At 38.2% G+C, this 21,015-nt stretch overlaps 1 protein-coding gene across 2 annotated transcripts in view; it reads left to right on the top strand.

Moving 5' to 3' along the window:
• Window positions 1-8,968, top strand: part of LOC139973367 (uncharacterized) — a 90,285-nt gene extending 81,317 nt beyond the window's left edge. For both annotated transcript variants that reach the window (XM_071979989.1, XM_071979990.1), the window contains 8 exons: window positions 530-688; window positions 1,539-1,691; window positions 2,688-2,935; window positions 4,021-4,102; window positions 5,010-5,132; window positions 6,147-6,350; window positions 6,731-7,715; window positions 8,047-8,968. In XM_071979989.1, the coding sequence (XP_071836090.1) occupies window positions 530-688; window positions 1,539-1,691; window positions 2,688-2,935; window positions 4,021-4,102; window positions 5,010-5,132; window positions 6,147-6,350; window positions 6,731-7,032 (1,271 nt within the window). In that variant the 3' untranslated portion in view covers window positions 7,033-7,715; window positions 8,047-8,968. The remainder of the gene's footprint in view (window positions 1-529; window positions 689-1,538; window positions 1,692-2,687; window positions 2,936-4,020; window positions 4,103-5,009; window positions 5,133-6,146; window positions 6,351-6,730; window positions 7,716-8,046) is intronic.
• The last annotated feature ends 12,047 nt before the right edge of the window (window positions 8,969-21,015 follow it).

Raw genomic sequence — 21,015 nt, 5'->3', positions numbered from 1 at the left:
ACCCTGCCTCCGGGCATCCTCCCCTTGCCCCAACTTGCACTGACTTGTCCATAAATCATTATATTTGAAACAATAGTCACATCTGCCCATGAGGCTTCTTTAGTTCATAGGGAAGTACTAGTGCCCGGAATATGAGTGAATTTGTGCTCTATAAAACCGAAGAATTCATGTTTCTTTTTTAATGTAAGACTAATGTAGGTCAGACAAGAATTTAAAAGAACGTTTCAGTGGGTTTTCATATTTGTCATATCTAACCAGAAAATCACATTTGTTGGTTTTTGGTTATCTTTGGTTGAATTTTGTTGATTTCTCTTTCCTTGGTATTCATCATAAGTGTAGTGTAGTGTGTTCTATATTTTTCAGATAATATCTTTGATATATATATATATATATATAGAGTGAATTAGATATACATATGTATATTTATAGATAGATATATAACCTCTCAACTATTCTTCTAAGCTGAATTGTTCTGTTTTTCATCATTATCTGAGTCAATTTAAAGACAAAACAACTTCTCTATCTACAGGTAATAGGACCTTTGAATCTTCAACTCAAGTCTGTCGCGAGGAAGACTTACAGATCGCCTGCTTTGGCAAGGATCGTTTCATCGAGATAGTCAGTGCCGAGTATAAGCCCTCTACCACTGACTCCCCTCACTGGTGTCCTAACGAAGCAAGCCAAGATTGTGAGTGATTAGCTCGGTCTCTATCCAGAGTTTTATAAGCTGCCTGAAGTAGTTAGTGTACAAACCACAGAGTATTACTCACCATAGGCTCACCATAAGCTTGCTATTGATCAAATCAAGTATGACATCATCTAGACTTAGGATGACATCATCAAGTATAAGTATGACATCATCGAGTCTAAGTATGACATCATCTATTCTTATTATGACATCAGCAAGTTTAAATATGACATCTAGTCTAATGATGACATCATCAAATCTAAATATGACATCATCAAGTCCAAATATGACATCATCGAGTCTAATTATGACATCATCAAGTCTAAATATGACATCATCGAGCCATGTGTGCTTCATTTTCTTTTCTTTTTTCTTTCTTCATAGCAATCTTTATTTTCGATAATGGAGACGCATTTTGCCAATGCTGAATCTACGATATGAAGTTCTTAACATGACCTTCTGATGACATTGGTTTCAGTGTCAACACTGATAACATTTTACCTTGCAAATATGAAACAAACAAAAAAACAAAAAAAAGTAGAAGGATTTCAGATCCTATATATTTTTTATCCTCCTGCAAGCAGGAACTCGCTAAGAAGCCATCATTGGCTTATCAAAGCTGTAAGCTGACCGAAGTCAGTCTCTTACATTCATATTTAACGTCCATGATTATGAATTGTCAATTGTCAACAACTGTAACTGGACGACATACATTAATCTTGGAGTGACCTTATGATTGGAAGGCACCGGCGTTAACCACTGAGCTAACACTCCATTATTTATTCATGATCGACTCTTAAGAAACATTTCTCACTTAAAAATAATCGATTGAGTTTCAATCTTGTTGTAGTGGGAGCTTGCTCTGCCCAAGATGTCTTGTCTCCGGTCCAAAGCCTTTGTGATAACAAGGTGACTTGTACAGTCAAGGCGGACGAATATTTCCTGGGAGCGTCCAGCTGTACCACCCAAAAAATGCAACTGGAAGTGAACTTTAACTGTAAAGGTATGTCCAGCACTAGCTGTCTAATATTGCTTTAATAGCAACCGTCCTTGTTTTTACTCTGGTTTTACAGCAAAACAAACACCAACATGCTTTGATGTCAACTTTATAAAATAATAATAAATAATAATTATATAAAATAAAGTTTTGTGATGTTTATCCTGCCCTTATAACCTTTCTTGCTATTATCAACATATACCTTGTGTCGGTGTTCTCTGATTGAGAAAAATGAAAAACCAGAATTCTCGAGCAATACAACACAGACCCTTGGGAATGGTTGTGTCTAGCAGCTCCCTGGTTTAAGTGTATGGACATGTGCAAGAGAAAAAGTGCAAAAGTAGAAATACTTTGACCGTATCTGATTGATCAACAGTATGAACATGAATGATAAAACATGGAAAAAGATTTAATAGGTGTTGTAGGTAACTGAAATCTTTTCATGACTCCCACATAATAGTGAGCAAACTCTCACTGTTAAAAATATTTTGAGATATGTATTTTGCTTCTGTGATTGTCTTTTTAAGAGGTACACAGACATTCCGTATCATGCTCCATGCCTCGAGCAAAAGAAAAATCGCTGTTCTTTCGTCCCTAAAATTCATCAGTTAAACTATGTTTCTGATAGAATCTGATTGTTAACCTTCTCCCTGTCATGTGCTGACTTTGTTTCCCCAAGTTATGATCAATGTTTGTTTGCTGTTTACTAACTTTCAGTCAATGTGCAACCAATTGCTGTCAACTCCATCACTGTGCTGTTTAATCATCAGCCACTAAGGAGTATGCATGGGTGATGTCAGGTCTTAGAAATATTTTATGGATCCAGATTCCAGATTAGACTAGGGAGTTCTCAATAAGGGGGGGGGGGGGGTGGGGAGGGTGGGGGGGACTAACAAGAGTGTTTCTGGATGCACAGCTTTAGACAGCTCTTTACACCTATGGCCCAGCTGACCAGTCAACTCTCATTTCATTATTTTAATATTTATTTTTTCACCTCGTCAGATGACCTCCCTACTGGAGAGATAACTCTGTATGCCTGTGAAGGTCTAGACAGAGAATTGTCTCTGACATGCCCTGATGGGGAGTACGTTAACATCACCGACGCCTTCTACGGCCGCAATCAGGTCGGCAGCTCCTCTTTAGTCTGTCCAGACCCAGATGGTCTGGATGAAACCACCACCTGTCGATCCACAGACACTATCCAAGTGGTCAAGGCATTTTGTCAAGACCAACGGTCGTGTAGTCTCCCGGTTAGTCAAAGGCACTTTCTCTAAATCTTGTTTTCTTTACCTATTTACCCGTTTTGCTTCAATCAAGGTTGTTGAGACCATTTTGCAAGGAAATGTTGCACAAAAATATGTATTTAAAAAGTTGTGATATTCAGAATTTCTTGAAAATAGTGTAATTTGGTGTTAGGTGGACTAAATTGGAATTCGTTCTACTTGAATACTCTTTCCTGCACCTTTATACAACCTTGTCTCTAAATACCGATAGATACGATAGATCTGATGGATCCAATAGATCCAGTAGATTTCGTAGATCAGTAGAAGCGGTAGATACGACAGACAGACAGACAAATAGAGGCTCATGGCACATTCAGAAACTTTGTTGACAGTTGTATATTAATTTGCAGGCTGCGAGAAATGAACAAGTAGTTTAATAATTTATGGATTATTAACTACTGTAAAAGGTTGTTTTCATATTTTTTTATGTTTACGCTTTTGTGTGAAATTGTTTGGTTTGTTATGTAGCACATCTGTGTAGTTTGTTGTGTATTGTGGCAGTGTGCCTGTGTAGTTTGTTGTGTATTGTGGCAGTGTGCCTGTGTAGTTTGTTGTGTATTGTGGCAGTGTGCCTGTGTAGTTTGTTGTGTATTGTGGCAGTGTGCCTGTGTAGTTTGTTGTGTATTGTGGCAGTGTGCCTGTGTAGTTTGTTGTGTATTGTGGCAGTGTGCCTGTGTAGTTTGTTGTGTATTGTGGCAGTGTGCCTGTGTAGTTTGTTGTGTATTGTGGCAGTGTGCCTGTGTAGTTTGTTGTGTATTGTGGCAGTGTGCCTGTGTAGTTTGTTGTGTGGGTGGAAGAATTTGCTTTGCTTGTGGTAAAGCATCCAAAGGTGAATACCTTTACACACCTGCTAAGGATTACATTCTGTGGAAAAACACCACTTAATGGCAATTTAACGTAAAACAATGGCGGGTTTAGTTTTTCAATTAAACCCCATTAAGTGGTTCATACAGGAAGACAATTTTTTTAGTCATAGTCATAGTTTTTCAGGTAGAAAATGAATAACCATATGTGTCAGAATTTACTTATTATTTCTTGTTTTCACATTACAGGTCACCCAAGAACAGTTGACATCGTCTGACCCCTGTCCAAGTATCGGCACAAAGTATCTACAGGTGTCCTACAAGTGTGAAGGTAGTTTAAATTGTAACACTTCTCATGACTTCTTTCTTTAATTGGGGGGGGGGAGAGTATGCGCTGATAGAGTGGGAATTTTATTTAGTTTACAAAGATAAGTGCTGCCTCCTAGATTTAATTTCATACCACTGTAAACAATGGCTATTTAGCAAGTCATAGCACCCCCCTTCCCCCCATTTTGTCTAACCTTGTGTAAAGGTTTTTGAATTTTTGGTCAATCATTTCCAGAAAGTCACCACAGAATGTTTCTCATGCTCAGATTACATAATTAGCAAATATTAATGCATCCTACTAGAATTTCACCGAACTGAACATTAATTAATAAGTACAATTAATTATTATTCAAATTTTGTCACTAAAGTACTTTTCCAACTGTGAAATTTCCAATTTGTGGTCCTTTTTTTCTCTGTCAAATCAAAGTTTACCGACTGAAGTTGACTGAAACCGCATCATTCTGTCAAATTGGAAATTTACCAAAATAACCACTCAAAAGGCTGCTTTAATTTGAATACAATTGTATTCAAATTAGCAGATATGGTGATCATTGGAATTCAGGTCTTGACAAAGAGCGGTAGAATTGTGATGACCGGCTTCCAGATCTGGGCAAAGTTAGATGTTGAACAGTTGTAGTTGGTGGCAGACCTTGTTGATAAAGGATTCACATTGTGACAGTTAGTTGCAGTTCTTGGTAATGTTCTCTGTTAAGATGTAGTAATTTTGTGTTAAAGTCCCAAAATTTTAGTTTTTGTGCAAGTTGTTAACCAATTCAGTCATAACTGGAATTTACAGAATTGATTTAATAATATCACTGCAGACAGTTGGCTTGCAATGAGAGATTATGTTGATTTTTTAATTGATTTTTTATATATTTATGTATTTTTATTTGCCTTCCCGCTAATGACAGTGGGTCGTCCCAAAGAAGACATCACACTGTACGCATGTGAGGATCATGATGACTTATATCTGGAGTGCCCAGACTCATTCCCTATCATGAGAATTATCGATGCCAACTACGGACGACTGGAAGGTACGCATCACTGCTCATGATTTATAGATTTCCACAACACATGTTATATACCCACTCTCATATCTATTTGCCATGACTGGACTCAAGCATGATTTAATAAATTAGCTTTTTTTCCAATGCAGAATTGCAATTGTCAAGGATATACTGTTTTTATTACTATAGCGCTGACATTTATTGTGTGTACATACCTCTCATCCTCTATAATTACAACAAGTTTCAAATAGCATCATTTTGTTTTACCTGTTAAAATCATTTCATACCATAACACTTTGTCACTTTCAACCAAATGTTAACTTTTGCTTTGTCCCTACAATGCAGGATTATCACCCTTTGGGGCATCAAATGCTTCACCTGTCCCCCTCCCCCTTCCCTAAATTAAGTCTAGAAGGCACAACCCAAAAGTAGAAAATTGGTATGTCCTGCCTGGAAGTGTTCACATACACCCCTACACATGTGGAAGTGTTCACATACACACATGGAAGTAAAAAGTGTTGACATGCACCCCTAAACCTATGGAAATGATTAAATACACCCACACACCTATTCCAATGGGTTCACATGCACCCCTAGACCTAAGAAGTGTTCACAAACATCCCTACACCTATGGAAATGTTCACATACACCCAACACCTACATAAGTGGTCACATACACTGCTACACCTACAGAAATGTTAACATGCACCCCCACAGCTACGGAAGTGTTTAAATGCACCCCTATATCTACGGAAGTGGTCACATACACTGCTACACCTACAGAAGTGATCACATGCACCCCTACACCTCTGGAAGTGTTCATGTACACCCCTTAATCTATGGAAGTGTTCACATACACCCTTACACCTTGGGGTCCCTTGAAATTGAGGGCCATTAGGCACATTCCTCAGCTTCCTATTGGATTATCTGGAACTGATCACTACTGAAGAGCAAGATCTAGTAATCAACTAGGTGCCTTCTACTTCTAAGTGAAATCCCTCTGTTTTGTGAATGTCTTTTCCTGTCATTTTCTTCAATCAGGAACACCAAGATGTACCTTCAGGGAGAACCTGCCTTCCTTCACCCAGTTTACAGAATGCAGAACTGACAATGTCCTTGATACTATCCGAGACACCTGCACGAGCCTGCAGAATTGCACCGTAGCCAGCCATTGGAAAGACTATGTGGCTTCTGAACCCTGCATCGGAACCTACAAGTACCTGCAAGTCACCTACAGATGTCTGAGTAAGTCACAGACTATTTGTGAAATCATAAGAGAAGTAGCACAAGGGGGGGGGGGGGTTGACCAGTGAAGGGAGAGAACATGGAAATATCTGGCTTTTTTAAATAAAATCATAATATTGACTAAAAAGTGTTCTGGACAAATTTCTGAAAGTCACATTTAATCATTATTTATTTTCTATGAAGAGGTGGCATCCCACCCCCCCCCCACCCCATCACCCACCAAACCACTCACATCAAAGAGTGTTATGTTTGAGAGCATTACAAGGCAATGATGTAACATACAAAACTAGGATAATGGTAAATATATCATTCACATGAAAGATTCTGTTAAACCAAATCCTGTCTGGTAACATGTTCATATTTCTTTTTCTTCATCACAGTGATTCCAAGCACATTTGAGCCAAATGGTGACTCTACTTTCTTCATCAACCCATACCCCAAGCAGAAAGACCATCGCTTGACTAATCACCTCTTGCGAGCTTCCAAGGAACGGAACTTTTTGGAATGTGTCAACAGATGTCTTGATGATAATTTGTGTGCATCTTTCAACTTTAACAAAGTTCGGGCTGCCCAAGGTTTTACGTGCCAGTTGAACGACATGATAGTGGACGAGGTGCCACACGAGTTCCAGGTCTCTTCGAATTTTGAATACTACGAGAGGGATTCCTACCGTGAGCGATAAAAACGATGAAGATCTTGGTAGAGAGTTTGGGGCATAAAATTAAATAGTTGACATAGTCTTTACCTCTCTGGTCCCCATTCCAGCCCCTTACCCTTGCCCCTACCATAACTAAAATATGAACCCAAGAGAAAGGGATGTTTAATTTGACAAATGCTTTTTTAATACAGTATGCGAAATAAAGTGCCAATTGATAAAAACCTCTACAACATTGTGTTTACTTGTCTCCTTTGTGACTTTTGTGGTTGATAAAGTGTTCCTCCCAAGATGCACTAACCCCAGTGGACTGCTCACTCTTTGTTTGGAATAATCAACTTTAACAAGTAGCTATGTGTTGAATGAGTAATTAGCGATGTTGAATGTAGCACTGCTGTGCCAAGTACACATAACATGTAGGTTTGAACATCAAGACAGGAACAAAAGCATAGAGACACAGGCTTTGCTGGAAGATAAAACCTCAGGAAGATAAAACCTGCCAGGACATGTCTAGATTTCACCAAAGTGACACATATTGACCAAAAAAGGATTTAGGAGGTGATAGGTAGAGAGGGGTGGGGGTGGTGAGGGGAGGGGAAGGAGTTAGTAGTGTTGCCTGTCCTATCTTTGAATAGCATAGGCATTTAGGAGAGAGGACAGGGTAGGTTGCTAATTTTTTCTCGGAATCTCTCCCTTGGAAAAGGGAATCGGTTCGATTACCCGCCGACAGCAATGTGTGTCGTCTGGCAAGGGTGTTGTTCAATAACAACTTCCTGACATGGACATTAAATGGATGTGTGCCGAGAGATTGGCTTCGGTCAGCTTGCGAGTCTATAAGCCTCAATGGCTTCTTTCGCGAGTTCCTGCTTGCGGGAAGATCACATATACATACATACATACATACATACATACATACATACATACATACATACATACATACATACATACATACATACACGCATACATACATACATACATACATACATACATACATACATACATACATACATACATACATACATACATACATACATACAATAGTAAGAGAGAAATTCCATTTGAAATCAAGTTCAATAAGAAATACTACAAGAAAAACCCTAACAGTTCTACCATGGATGTTTAGTTGTGACATAATATATCCCAAACTAGTGAAGTATGTTGACAGTAAATCCTAAGTTACAATCCGCAATTCTGTAACCAATTCTTTGTGATTCTTAGGGAGAATGTTAGGTTGCATCTGATAGGCTACAGACAAGTGAGAATTCTCGTGTTTTAGTGCATACTGCAATCTTCCTCACATTGTCAAATCATGTGAGTCGATCCACAAAGAGTTTAAACTTGTAGTTTTATATTAAACAAAAACCTCACAAGTTTATGGATACTCCATACTGCTCACAAATTAAATACCCCAAAAATATAAATAACAAAAAAACACAATTTGGGTAGTTTTCTATCATTTTTTTATTTTTAATGTCCTACGTTAATTTTCATCGCAAATGTACACCTTAATACAACAAGTGGCAAAGTACAGCATTGTTTGGAAACAATATCGACCCTTACAGAGTACCCAGTGACAACAGGTAAAACCAAGGTCTACTACAAGTTGAGGACTGACTGTTAATAAACAGTGTTTGAACATTTGATAAGTACTTGACAGTTGCTATAAAGGACACTGGTGGTCAATTGCCCTACCCCTCCCCACCAAACTTGCCGCACCCCCCTCTCCCATTCATCACCAACATCCCCTCCAAATAGCTTTGTCATCTTTTACTATTCAAAGGCAGAAAATACATAAGGCATTTAAAAATGTTGCTATTTGGGGGGGGGGGATTTACTTTCCACCTACACAAATCTACCAGAAGAAAACCGATGTTTCTTTGCATAAATGTAAATAAATTCCTGATCAGTACGATATTATATAGGAAGCCATGCAGCCATATGTGGATTCAACAAAGAACAGAAATTATGTAACATGGAAATATCTGTCCACATGGCTAACCTTCCAGGCTGAAATTAGAGTTTTAAGAAGATGACCTTTGTTGTATGGGTTAATTAACACAACATGATACTGGTGAACTCCACAATTTTTAATGATTAATTAAAGAGACTTGGCTAGCAACAGGTCTGAGTAATTGTAAGCTTAAGTTTCCCATCTCCACTCCATATTAAACTTCTTGTAGATCTTTTTTTACCCACCTATTACAAAGAGAAAAGCGTACTGATGATAAATCCCTCCAGCCAGAATTATTTGAGACCTTACAGGATTGATATTAATGGGAGCCATCTTGGAACCAGGTAGAAGAAATTTCTCAACAAAATGCATCGATTCAATCATTGAACAAACTGGGTGAACATTAAATTACAAAGCAGAAGAGTTATCGAGTACGGAGGAGCGGAGGAAGGAATGGAATGTTGGGCTTCACAGGAAAGGATGCCATGATGATGATGCAATAATCTTAAAGTATTCTTCCTGAATGATGTGAAAATCGGTTTTTGTGGAGGGCATTTCCTGACCAGGGAACAGTCAAGGAGGGTAACGTCATCTTGCTGGTCTGTGAAGAGGACAAAAGGAGGAGGAATGTCAGCAAGTGGAGAAGTTTAAATTCATCAAAACTACTGGATTTGCATTTTTTTGTACTAACAGGAAAATAATTGATCCCATAATGTAGTTTGCAAACCAAGATGATTCTGGCCAAAATGTCCCGCCCCCCTAAAAAAAAGGCGCCAATCACATATAACATTCTCTCAAATTAGCCACTGTGTCAAAATACATTTAAAAGGAAAAAACAAGAAATCAACAACTTTTATTTCTCAAAATAGTATTTTTTGTCAAAATAGACAGCTCAGCCAAAAACAATAAAAAAACAGACTTTTAAACAATTTTTCCTCTCAATAAAGGACTGGCCAACATATATTTCTTCCAAAAACAACAAACACTGTTTTTTTTTTCCCTTGAGATGGCAGTAATGGGCTTTCCTTGTTTTCACACCACAGACATATATCACTGGTTAATACATGCTACTTGAGGAATAATGTAGTGTTCAAAATTTGTGTAGCACTTTTGTAGTCTGTGTCTTGTGGTTCCTCTGTGCAATAAACTGCTATACACCGTAACACCTACATAGCAATATGACAATTGTGCAATGTTGTACTGGATAAATTACTATTTCCTACTGCTGTGTCAGATAGCTTTGCAACAGAAATTTTGGACCCTTTTTTTTTGGTCAAGCAGTACAGGAATCTGAATGTAATGAAGCTGAGCTATCCGGATTATACCCACAGATGGAACAAAAACTATGGATGAAATACTCAAATCCAGTTACCCTGAAATTACAGTTCTAGTAATTAACTTACCTTGATCATTCTCCTTTGCTCTTGGGATTATTTACGGCTACAAAATGGTATAAGACAACCAGCAGGAACAGGGTGACCCCAAGGACATTAGAAAAGATCGCTAGCTGTACGTCAGTGATCATTTTGACTGCTTCTTCTTTCTGCCTGTAGAAAGGGGGAGAGAATAGACAAAAGGGAGTGTAATGACAAGAACTATAATTATAGTAATAAGCAGTTATATTTACGATGCTTAAGCGACCACAAATGTGGGAGAAATTCGCAAGGGCATATGGATTACAACTAACATGTCGGGTGGCTTCCAATTCAACACTTGTAACTCAAATTTGGAATCTTTTCAATTTAGAAAGTCATTTCAGATGGGAAATTTAACCGTTAGATTGCTCTTGGATGAACAAACCCACCTTACTATGACCCAGCCGGGTATCGAACCCGGAACCTCCCACTTGCTACGCCCCATTGCTATGATCATGAGAAAAGAGTGAGCACTCATAACAGAAAGAAAGTTACTAAATAAACATCTCTGAGCTATTACATGAAGAATTGAACTGTTGCCATTAGTGTGAAATAATTCAATTTTAAGGTCTTTCAGTAATTTATCCAGATACTAAAAATGATTACACAAAGCACATAGAGACTGCCCTACAGAGGTAGAATTTGCCAATACTTCATTTGCTGCAATCTCAACAGAAAACCAGACAGTCTCTTAGGTTGATCTGGTAAAATTTGTGTCACAAACTTAGTAATTTGTTCCATGGACAGCTCCAAACCCAAGCCCGAAACAAATAGTACTTCGCAAGCTAACTTGTCCGGGTAATCTCACGTCTGTTTAACACAGGCTGTCTTACATGTAATCTTAAAGCTACAGTGCGGTTCATTAGACTGATTAGAGATTGTAATATTCATCTGGTTGATCAGGAATTGAATATCAGTGATGATAGTTTACTTCTTAAATTTATCAGTGTTTAGAATTAGATTTTATGTCTATTTACATCATCATGACTCCAGATTGAAGCGTGTTCTAAACCACTACTAGGCTAGGCCTAGCATCAATACACATTACAACTCTCAGTCGAAACCATGTTATAGAAACCATGTTCTGGTCAACCACTGGGAATCTGGGATAATCCAAATTGGCATTGAACATAAGCAATCTTCTGTCGATGTTACTGTTGGTTCGGGTTCGCTACACCTATCCAGCTACAGTACGCTAACTGTTACACAGTATGGCTAAGCTAGCCTATGCTACAGAATGTCAGTAGCCTAGTAGTAGTAGGCATATGTTAACATTCCGGATTTTGATCAAATTTTCGGAATTGTTATCAGGATCATCACTTTGCCTTTATCGAAAAGCTATGTATATTGCACCTCGATTCCATTTTGACTGAACATAAGGTCAATAAATGGAATAACTACGACTGTATAATTCAACCGCTATTGTTATTGTCATAGTTAAGCCTATTCCTAATCCACGAAGACTTACACGCACTTCGTGGAACAGGTATATGTAGTCTTGCGCGGCTTAAAGTAATCACAGTGACACGTAGACCTAACGTTAGGCAACATAATTGCGTACTAAAATTTTACATCTATTTGAGGTAATAGCAGGTTAAAACTAAAAAGTGAGCGCTTATTTTAATGAAAAGTGTAAGCTTTACAGAGAAACCTGAAGCAAAAAGAAATTTACTAACTTGTTGGTGACAAAAAATCACAAGAAATTCGGAACCTGGTAAGGTTAGGAAGAAACGCTGGTGCAGAGGGGGTGAAAAGGGTCCAATACACACCAGAGCGGTATATAGTGGCGTAGCGCCACCACCCATCGAGGCAACACAAAATACCAACAGTAAGGGGTTTTTCAATGGCACGTATTTTGCATCAATTTATTTCGGGTGAAATTATGGACCTTTAATATAGTTTATTAAAAGCTTTAAGTTACAGTATTTGTCATGCATCGTCCGTACAAAAAAAAGATATTAAGTGTATATTAATCCGTCTATATCTGAGACTGAAGATAAACATTTTCCGACCGTACTTTTTGCACATTGTGCTCATTTTACAAGTTGAATGCCTTACTTTGCCATGCCTTATGTTGCCTTATGTATATGCCTTATGTTGTAACTCCCAGATTTGTACCATGGCCTGAGAATGCCACCTATAGCTATATACATTGCACAGCGATATTACAAGGAATTGTGTGAGATGGGCCAGGTGGGCTGGAGGAAGGGGAGCCTACATCCTCTGCTAGTATAGATGCATAGAACCTTAATTGACCTCTCACGGTAGAGAATCAACATTTGACCATGATTTCACATGTGGACATGTAGCCACGGATCTGACCCCCAACATTTGTTCCCCCACCCCTCCCAAAATCAGATTTTTTTTTTACCCAATAGGTTCTGTCTGCCTCACCCCCCCCCCCTAGAAAAGCATTAGGCCATCTTTAAAAAAAAACAGCTACCCCCCTAATTGAGTTCTTCGTTGATCCCTTAGCAGCCCAGCTGAAGTTCATTTCAGTCGACAAAACACCCCAAGAATAATATACAATACAACTTTTTGGGGAAAACAACGGTACAGCTGTCCCGCAGTCACATTCTTGACGCATGTACGAGTCCGAAAGGGTCAATGGTTTTGTTCTTTGGTTTGGCAAATAGACTTTTTAGTTTTCAAATAACGCCCCCATTTTTCATGATCACTTTACAGGTAGTCCAATATTTAGTTTGCCAGTGCTCGTTAAATCTGCGTGGTTTTTTTCTTCCTTGCAATGGCATTGATTTTGGTTGTGGGAAGTTAGTTTCTTTCTTTTGCTTTCAATAACAAAATACATAACAGTATCGCAGGCCATCAGTATTAGGCCATCTTTAAAAAAAAACAGCGACCCCCCTAATTGAGTTCTTCGTTGATCCCTTAGCAGCCCAGCTGAAGTTCATTTCAGTCGACAAAACACCCCAAGACTAATATTCAATACAACTTTTTTTGCGAAAACAACGGTACAGCTGTCCCGCAGTCACATTCTTGACGCATGTACGAGTCCGCAAAGGTCAATGGTTTTATTCTTTGATTTGGCAAATAGAGTTTTTAGTTTTCAAATAACGCCCCCATTCATGATCACTTTCCAGGTAGTCCAATATTTGGTTTGCCAATGCTCGCTAAATCTGCGTGGGTTTTTTTTCTTCCTTGCAATGACATTGATTTTGGTTGTGGGAAGTTAGTTTCTTTCTTTTGCTTTCAATAACAAAATACATAACAATATCGCAGTTTTTTTAATTGCATTTATTAATGATCGATTTCACATGCACCTATATAGTTTGGTTTTGTTATATCTGGTGTTGATTTCGACTCCAGAGGTATTGTTTTTAATCGGAGAATTGATTGATTTAGCAAGATCTTTTAACAAATTTTTCAAACTATGGTTGATTTACCATTTTTTTTGCATTTTTATTTAACAATATATTGAATAGTTATAAAATTATAGTTTGAATTCGCATTTTGTATTATTACTATTATTGTTATTATTATTATTATTATTATTATTATTATTATTATTATTATTATTATTATTATTATTATTATTATTATTATTATTATTATTATTATTATTATTATTATTATTAGCGTTAATGGCCTCCCATACTACATTTGTTCATATGGACAAGCGACTGGAAGGACTGGTTTTGTGGTCTATTTTGTTCATTCTCTTCTTGTTTTTGTTCAGTGCGGTCACGGTCGTGCTTTTTTTAAACAGGGATTGTGTAAGGTCTCTTAGAGATTCTCACCTCATATCAAGGTATGACATCCAAACTGCACCTACGTGTATTTAAATATTTGATTCTGAGAAAATATAGCAAGTGATGTAATAATCTATTTATAACTCTGACAATAATTTGAGATTATCTGTGCATGGTGCTTCCAATCCAGTTACGCCAGGGAGTTGTTAACAACTCCCTGGTTACATACGGTGACGAACACCGCACTACCACAAATGGAACAATGTTATTACGAGGTGTATACGTGGCCGGGTATAGCCTATTTGTGTAAATGCATGCTAAGACAATCTACTTAGAAAGATCCACGCTCTCCGCTTCATGGCTTCCTATTGCGACAATAACTAACTAAAATAAACGCATCAAGACCCTTGCCATACACTGCGACGGTATAGGCTAAGTTAGAGATTTTTCAGGAGTTGCAAATGGTTCCGTTCTCTCAACGGGTGTGTTTGGTGGGGAGAGGGGGGGGGGGCATGAGGTGAGGAATAGCAGTGGAGTATTTCAGCGTATATATTTACTTTATTCAACTACTGTTAGTATATGTCCATATTAAGTAGCTGTTTCTCTCTGCAGACTGGACAAACGGGGAGAGGATAGGGTCGAGATATACCGAGTCTGACGAGTGAGATAATTTCCTCTCCCATGCTAACTTTTCCTCGTCCGCCCGCCTTCCCTCCCCCCCCCCCCCGCCTCCCCATCTTTTTGCCCGGCTGGGTGTATCACTGCATGATGAAGTTTTGACGAGGCATCAATGTTTTTATCTGTTGTCCTACATTACGTTTTATTATGTCAATTCGGAAGTTCCCTATTTATACTTACTGACGTAATGCAAGGTACGACAGATCGTGGCGTAGCGTGACAACACCAGAGACCAATGGTAAGATCTCACCCGATGTATTGTTGTTCCGAAATCTCTTCTCATTTCGATAATTATAAACAGTAAACAAAATGAACCTCCTCTGTAACCCAGCCTGAAATGAATACATTATATATAACCTTTGAAGGAAGTTAATTTTAATAGGTTCCGCAATGCATACAATCACGTGATTGTAACTGTGAGCCCTCATCAAGTGTAGGATATTAACCAAGAGACAGGAGATATAAATATTGTAAGGAATATGTCTTGAGATGTAAGAAATAAGACAAATGATGCATGCAAGATATATATAGATAAGAAAACCTAAAGCTGTAATACAATCTGGGAGAAATCGTTCTGTATGGGAAATATACATAATTAACAGTATATAAGTACCTCAAAATGCACCGTTTGTCGTTCACACTTTTAATTTGGTGGGGAAGGAGGGGGCGGAGGGTTGGGAGAGGACCCCCGACATGGGAGTCTCCTTCTATGAGCTTGGGGCCATATCCGTCCCTTATAAAGTCTTTGATTCGCCTGTGGCCCTTCTAATTAAAACCAGAAAAAAGTTCCGATACTTAAATCAATTCGGGTTGCGGCATTTCGATTGTGGTGCTTTCTAACATTATGTCAGAGGCCGTACTACCTACCATCTCTGTACCGGGAGCTTAGCTAAGCTGATATGACGACATGAGTAAGTTTTGTAATATGGAGAGTGCGTAGATGCAAAATTCATGCACAACTTTTGAAACAATGAACAGAATTTCGACTACTTGGGGGAGGAGGAGAAGGCGGTGGAGGGGGGGGGGGGACTTTTCTCACCTTATGTTATGTATCCAGAAATATACGTGAATCCGACCCTGAAAGATGTTCGGATTATAAAGCATCCCGATCAAGTGACCTGTCCATAAAACTGTCGGCATTAAATAGTCATAATACAATTGTTTTTGCTCTCGAAATATGCAATTATTAATTGAAAGCAAACTCAGTTGTAGACATACTTTGTAATGTAGTTGTTAGTACCCAAGCAATGCTATTGCAATAACATCGAACATAAATGCCATTTAAACAAAATATGATTTCCATTATCCAACAAATATGATTACCATTACCCACAAAGTTATGATTTTCATTACCCAACCATATTTGATCGCCGTTACCCAACATATATATGATCGCCGTTATCCGCCAAATATATGATCCCCATTTCCCGCCATATATATATCATTGCCAATACCCACCCAATATATGATCGCCATTAACCGCCCAATATATGATCGCCATTGTCCGCCAAATATATGATCGCCATTATCCGCCAAATATATGATCGCCATTTCCCGCCATATATTTATCATTGCCAATACCCACCCAATATATGATCGCCATTAACCGCCCAATATATGATCGCCATTGTCCGCCAAATATATGATCGCCATTATCCGCCAAATATATGATCGCCATTTCCCGCCATATATTTATCATTGCCAATACCCACCCAATATATGATCGCCATTAACCGCCCAATATATGATCGCCATTGTCCGCCAAATATATGATCGCCATTATCCGCCAAATATATGATCGCCATTTCCCGCCATATATTTATCATTGCCAATACCCACCCAATATATGATCGCCATTAACCGCCCAATATATGATCGCCATTGTCCGCCAAATATATGATCGCCATTATCCGCCCAATATATGATCGGCATTTCCCACCATATATTTATCATTGCCAATACCCACCCAATATATGATCGCCATTATCCGCCCAATATATGATCGCCATTGTCCGCCAAATATATGATCGCCATTATCCGCCAAATATATGATCGCCATTTCCCGCCATATATTTATCATTGCCAATACCCACCCAATATATGATCGCCATTAACCGCCCAATATATGATCGCCATTGTCCGCCAAATATATGATCGCCATTATCCGCCAAATATATGATCGCCATTTCCCGCCATATATTTATCATTGCCAATACCCACCCAATATATGATCGCCATTAACCGCCCAATATATGATCGTCATTGTCCGCCAAATATATGATCGCCATTATCCGCCAAATATATGATCGCCATTTCCCGCCATATATTTATCATTGCCAATACCCACCCAATATATGATCGCCATTAACCGCCCAATATATGATCGCCATTGTCCGCCAAATATATGATCGCCATTATCCGCCAAATATATGATCGCCATTTCCCGCCATATATTTATCATTGCCAATACCCACCCAATATATGATCGCCATTAACCGCCCAATATATGATCGTCATTGTCCGCCAAATATATGATCGCCATTATCCGCCAAATATATGATCGCCATTTCCCGCCATATATTTATCATTGCCAATACCCACCCAATATATGATCGCCATTAACCGCCCAATATATGATCGCCATTGTCCGCCAAATATATGATCGCCATTATCCGCCCAATATATGATCGCCATTATCCGCCCAATATATGATCGCCATTTCCCACCATATATATATCATTGCCAATACCCACCCAATATATGATCGCCATTAACCGCCCAATATATGATCGCCATTTCCCACCATATATTTATCATTGCCAATACCCACCCAATATATGATCGCCATTAACCGCCCAATATATGATCGTCATTGTCCGCCAAATATATGATCGCCATTATCCGCCAAATATATGATCGCCATTTCCCGCCATATATTTATCATTGCCAATACCCACCCAATATATGATCGCCATTAACCGCCCAATATATGATCGTCATTGTCCGCCAAATATATGATCGCCATTATCCGCCAAATATATGATCGCCATTTCCCGCCATATATTTATCATTGCCAATACCCACCCAATATATGATCGCCATTAACCGCCCAATATATGATCGCCATTATCCGCCCAATATATGATCGCCATTTCCCGCCATATATTTATCATTGCCAATACCCACCCAATATATGATCGCCATTAACCGCCCAATATATGATCGCCATTGTCCGCCCAATATATGATCGCCATTATCCGCCCAATATATGATCGCCATTATCCGCCCAATATATGATCGCCATTTCCCGCCATATATTTATCATTGCCAATACCCACCCAATATATGATCGCCATTAACCGCCCAATATATGATCGCCATTGTCCGCCCAATATATGATCGCCATTATCCGCCCAATATATGATCGCCATTGTCCGCCCAATATATGATCGCCATTTCCCGCCATATATAATGCATTATTTGCATTCTTGCACAAATTATAGTATACAGGTTCGATGAACCAAATATAATATGAAACGTTACAGTTTTCATTATCATAAATGATTGGTAACGTGTAGCAAAACACAACCAGCCACATGCCTATACACAGTGGTTCGATACCGCCCGCAGACATATATACATGCCATATCTATACACACATCCCATCAGTTGCAACCTTTGTGAATTCATTCGCTTTTATATTGGCCTATGTAACGAATGAGACTAGAATACCTGCTTCTACTGTTAGTAAATTGAAAAAACCAGGGGATTGTCCCAAATATGAAACAAATATATTAGCATTTTTAGTGAGTTTACATAATATTCCGAACCAAACAACAATAGAAGGGGGGAAAAATAACCGGATTTATGTTAGTTAACAATATAAAGATTACCATGGAAACGTCAAAACTAAAGAATAGCTTATGACGTAGGTTGAAATTCTTTAGCTATAAGTTAATTAAGGGAAGGTATTAGGTGTCATGTTTATGTGGGCTTTTGCCTTATGTTTCCCTTCATTACAATACGAATTATTGGACAAGTTTATCTTGTCTATAATCAGCAGACAAGTCACGCATGAATTTGCAACGTATATCAACCTCCATGTTATTCCCAGACAATTTTGCACTTATATGGTGTGGGTGGGGTGAGGTGGTGGGGTGGGGTGGGGTGGGGTGAGGTTGGTGGGATGGGCTGGGTTGAGGTGAGCTGGGTGGGGTAGGGAGGGACAATATAGGCGATCTATAAGGCCTTCAGCTAAAGCAACAAATCGGCATTATCCTGCACATCACTCAGATACTAAGATATGAGCCAGCATCCCTTCCTTATAAAAAAAAATCCTTCATTCGCCTCTGGTCCTACCACAAAAGTTCATCCCCCCTAGTTAGTCTTGGAAATTTTGAATCCCCCCCTCCCTCCCCTACCTCGGCTTCGAAATATTGTACACGCCAGTGAATGACAGGTCAATTCTATGTACGGTATTTGAGGTGATTGTTGTCATGTTATACTAATTCACTGATTTTGTCCCCCTGCAGTACCACCCTGCGATTCCCGTTGTTTTATTCTTTATTTCATATTATCTTGGTGAAAATGAACAGCTTATGTAACTAACATCAAATCCAGGACTAAAGATATATGGTTTTGAAACCATTTTTTTTTCTCATTTCAACAGAGACATTTAAAGAGACCACCTCTACCCTAGGAGGAGTTTATAGAGGAGTTATAGAGGAGTTTGAGGAGGAGGAGGAGGAGGTTCGGCTCTGCGGTCCTTGAAGCCGAACTCCCATGAAGAGTGGTCTGGGCTCTTAAGGGTAAAAAGTAGATTTGAGACGTCAATTGTGTATTCTGAGGCATTTGTAGACTATAAATATGTAGGTCTAAATGCAAGGTCATGCCTACAATTACTGTTGTATTTGTGTGAACCTCACCCCCTCCCCCTCCCCCTCCCCTCTCCAACCCGGGTGCCCACCTGCTGAAGAAATAAGCAAATAAGCAGAGTAGTGAAGTAGAGAAAGTCATTTGAACATTTAGTAATTTGGTAGCTCTTCTGTGATGCCATCAGACTTGCCCAATGGTGGGTGAACTTGATAGTTGGTATGTGGATGCACCTTATAAAACAGAAAGCTGAGAACGTCTGCCAAACGTGAAAAGTTATTATCCATTCTTTTTCTTCTTATTATTATTCTTCTTATTTTATTTTTAGAACTAGTGATATTTGTTATATAGATGTATGCTATAAACTGTCATATAGACCAACACCTATTATTCGTTTTGACCGGTTACTCTAAACACGAGTAAATACGACTACGTGACAAACGTCACATACGAACCTACCAAACATTTGATAACTTTGACTGTCGCTGACATGAGATTAGATGGCTATCTTCATATTATCTCTAACTCTTATAGATTATACATGTATAAGTATATATATATATGACACAGTACTCAGAATGTATCTATGGTTTATAACTGCTTAATCACATTTAATCACGATTGTCTCTCAAAACGTCAGTAGGTTATATACATTCCATGATGTTGTTGGATTAGTAAGTTAAAGGAACGCTATAACCGTTTGGTTGCACTGTGGTGAAATGAAATGCTCTGCTTTTGCTTGGCATGTTTAAAGGTGGAACCTAGATACTTCACCCAGTTACGAAATTACACAAATGTACCCCCACCCCCCCCCCCAAACATGCTCACATCTGTATTAATATACAATATATATATAGGTATATATATTTATATATTTATATAGGTATATATATATATATATGTATATGTATATATATATAAATATATATATAATATATATAGATATATATATATATAATATATAAATATACATATGCATATATCTATAGGCCTATGTACATATACCTATAAATATATACATATAGATAGATAGATAGATAGATAGATAGATAGATAGATAGATAGATAGATAGATAGATAGATAGATAGATAGATAGATAGATAGATAGATAGATAGATAGATAGATAGATAGATAGATAGATAGATAGATAGATAGATAGATAGATAGATAGATAGATAGATAGATAGATAGATAGATAGATAGATAGATAGATAGATAGATAGATAGATAGATAGATAGATAGATAGATAGATAGATAGATAGATAGATAGATAGATAGATAGATAGATAGATAGATAGATAGATAGATAGATAGATAGATAGATAGATAGATAGATAGATAGATAGATAGATAGATAGATAGATAGATAGATAGATAGATA

The sequence above is a fragment of the Apostichopus japonicus genome, chromosome 9 (genome assembly GCF_037975245.1).
Source record: "Apostichopus japonicus isolate 1M-3 chromosome 9, ASM3797524v1, whole genome shotgun sequence".
NCBI lineage: Eukaryota > Metazoa > Echinodermata > Holothuroidea > Aspidochirotida > Stichopodidae > Apostichopus > Apostichopus japonicus.
The sequence above is the reverse complement of the archived record's forward strand: the minus strand, read 5'-3'. Positions and strand labels throughout refer to the sequence as shown.